Source organism: Plectropomus leopardus, chromosome 16 (genome assembly GCF_026936395.1).
Source record: "Plectropomus leopardus strain MGB_pleo_1.0 chromosome 16, ASM2693639v1, whole genome shotgun sequence".
Taxonomy (NCBI): domain Eukaryota; kingdom Metazoa; phylum Chordata; class Actinopteri; order Perciformes; family Serranidae; genus Plectropomus; species Plectropomus leopardus.
Genome location: NC_142191.1, coordinates 12670129 through 12672543, shown reverse-complemented (window position 1 = coordinate 12672543; position 2415 = coordinate 12670129). Strand labels below are relative to the sequence as shown.

General features: G+C 39.8%; 1 protein-coding gene across 2 annotated transcripts in view; it reads left to right on the top strand.

The window, feature by feature from the left end:
* The window catches only part of LOC121955338 (protein EFR3 homolog B), a 46905-nt gene that overhangs the window by 139 nt on the left and 44351 nt on the right, over window positions 1-2415 (top strand). The window contains exon 1 of one of the 2 annotated variants that reach the window (XM_088089168.1): window positions 1453-1692. The exons of the other annotated variant lie outside the window; for it this stretch is intronic. Coding sequence (XP_087945294.1) covers window positions 1608-1692 — 85 coding nt within the window. The 5' untranslated portion in view covers window positions 1453-1607. Of the gene's footprint in view, window positions 1-1452; window positions 1693-2415 lie in introns of those variants that run through there. 2 annotated transcript variants of the gene reach the window in all.

Below are 2415 nucleotides of genomic sequence, written 5' to 3'. Positions count from 1 at the left end.
GTGGGCAACACCAAACTATTAAAACACTTAACACCTTCACTTTGCCTGAAGACATTATCGCATCCAAAAATTTAATATAGGACACTGCAGAATAGGTGGACTGCTTAGAAAATGAAAATATGAGGTGCCTAAACCAAATCAACCATTGAATTTAATTTAATTTTGATACATTTGTTTAAATCCAATTTTTCTGATTAATTTTAGAGGGACAGCACACAATTTAAATTCATTACATAAGAGTTTGCTAGCAGCTAATTTGCATCTGTTGTCCCTGGGCAGGAAAACAAACAAACAAACAAAAGATGCAACAAAACAAAAACAAAAAACAAATACATAACATCAAGTAGCTGAGACTACCTAAAAGATAAAAAATACATAGAAAATACAAAAATCTTCATAAATTTATACATTCACTACATAAAAACACAGTATACAAAAGACCACTGATCTGAACATTTTATCACATGAAATAACACACAAAGTCTATGAGAATGAAATCAGTATGACAGACAGTGTACAGGGCAATCATTGGTGATTACACTTTTATATAGATTTTATCCAAAACTTGAGCCTGATTTTAAACACCGAAAAACTTCCAGAGTCTCTAGTGCTTGCAGGTATGTAGTTCCACTCCCCCTCCACAGTGATTGAGAGAGCAGATTGACCAAATGCTGTCCATCTGAACTGGGGAACCAAGTCACTCCTCGTTGACGCTCCTGTCCTACCATCTTTGTCACAGCTGGGTTGGGCCAGGAAAATTATATTTTTTAAAAACATTGCAGTAAATCAGCTGACTGTGAAAATATTTTGTTCGACAAGCCATGCATCAGTGTACCGTGTGTGATGTGTCAGTTTTTGCAGTGTTGTGTGTGAATTTGCAAAGAAATCACTCACCAGACATTTCGCCCTTGTTGGCATCTGCTGATAGCCACATTCCTTGAACCTCAAGCCCACTGACTGAATGGCTGTCCCACAGTGCCCCTCTCTCCCTGCCTCTCTCCACCCTCCTCTCTCTCAGAGAGAGCCTTTGGGTGGATAGTGGGGTCCATTGTGTCAGTGAGATGTTTATTAATGAGAGAGAAGCGCACAGAGAGCAGAGCTGCTATTGAAGGACTAATCGCTAATCTCTTCGTTAATACGGTCAATCTGCCTCTGTACTAACATAAATTACTTAGACCTCAAGACAGGGACATGCGGGATGGCGTGCAGGAGGGACTCTAAGTGAATTTGGGAATTTGTTCCGGTGTGAAACTTTGTACGGAAGTACAGAAGTTGGAGTTGGCTTTTTTGTTCAAGATTGACTGAGGGAGAGTTTGCGTGTGCATTGCTGATAACCTATTTAATGCAAGTTGGGAGTTGTGGATGCATACTAGCAAGTACATTTTTGCATTTAGCTTCTATTCTTTATGAGTATTTGTACAGTTTTCAGAAGTTTTTGTTATTTCTAAACTATAACTGAAAAATTAGAAATTACTACTTTGCTGCTTGTAGTGTTGCATTACTATTTTTTGGCATTGGTTACAAGGTTTTCAGTGTCTATGAAAGGAGTACTGTGTGTCTGAGAGTGTGTGTGTGTTTGTGGACTGTTGCGTGTTTGTTTGCCTGCCATGCCCTTGCCTGCGCCCGATGTCCCGGCCTCTCAGAGGCTGGCACTGGACTGTCGTACCCTTCTGGACCATCGTGTTGGCAAGGGTAAGTTTCAACACCACCTCCTCTGTTCTCGCTCTGGCTCCTTCTCTGTCTCAGCCGCACGAACAGAGAATCATTTCACTGAAAAGTTGTTTTTATCCATATGGTTCCTTTATGGTTGACAAAAATTTGTCGCAATAGGAAATTCATGTTTGGGGTTTGACTTACTTGTCGCTGCCTTCTGTCTTGTAGAAATGATTCAGCTTATTTCACAGTTTGTAGAAGGTATTTGAACACTTGACTAGACCAACATCAAAAGGATCACTGGCTGTGATTGGTACTTGGCACAGGTTGCTGTTAAACAGTGTTGATTAAAGGGAAATTTCATTCATTTTCAGTCCTAATGTTGACTGATTCATAAAACATTACACTAGTAAATGCTCTACATAGGATAAAAGGTTTGTTCTTCCACTAGCAAGAGATGCTTTTGGCTCTAAAGGGGATATTTATGATTAGCAACCATAATTTCTGGCATGTGAGAGTGAGGAAAACAAAGCTTGATTGTAAATAATAGTGATGCAGGCAAAGTGATATTGCACAAGACCCCTGTTATTCAATCCAAATTAAATACGGAAATTCACAGTAAGTGTAGAGATTGGTTTCTCCTAAAGGAGTTTAATTAAGTATAAAAAAAAAACTGCTCCAAGCTGCGGTGAAATGCAGCAGACATGGGCGGATTTTGACACAAATGGGCCCCAGGCAAAGCTATGTAACGGCCCCACCACC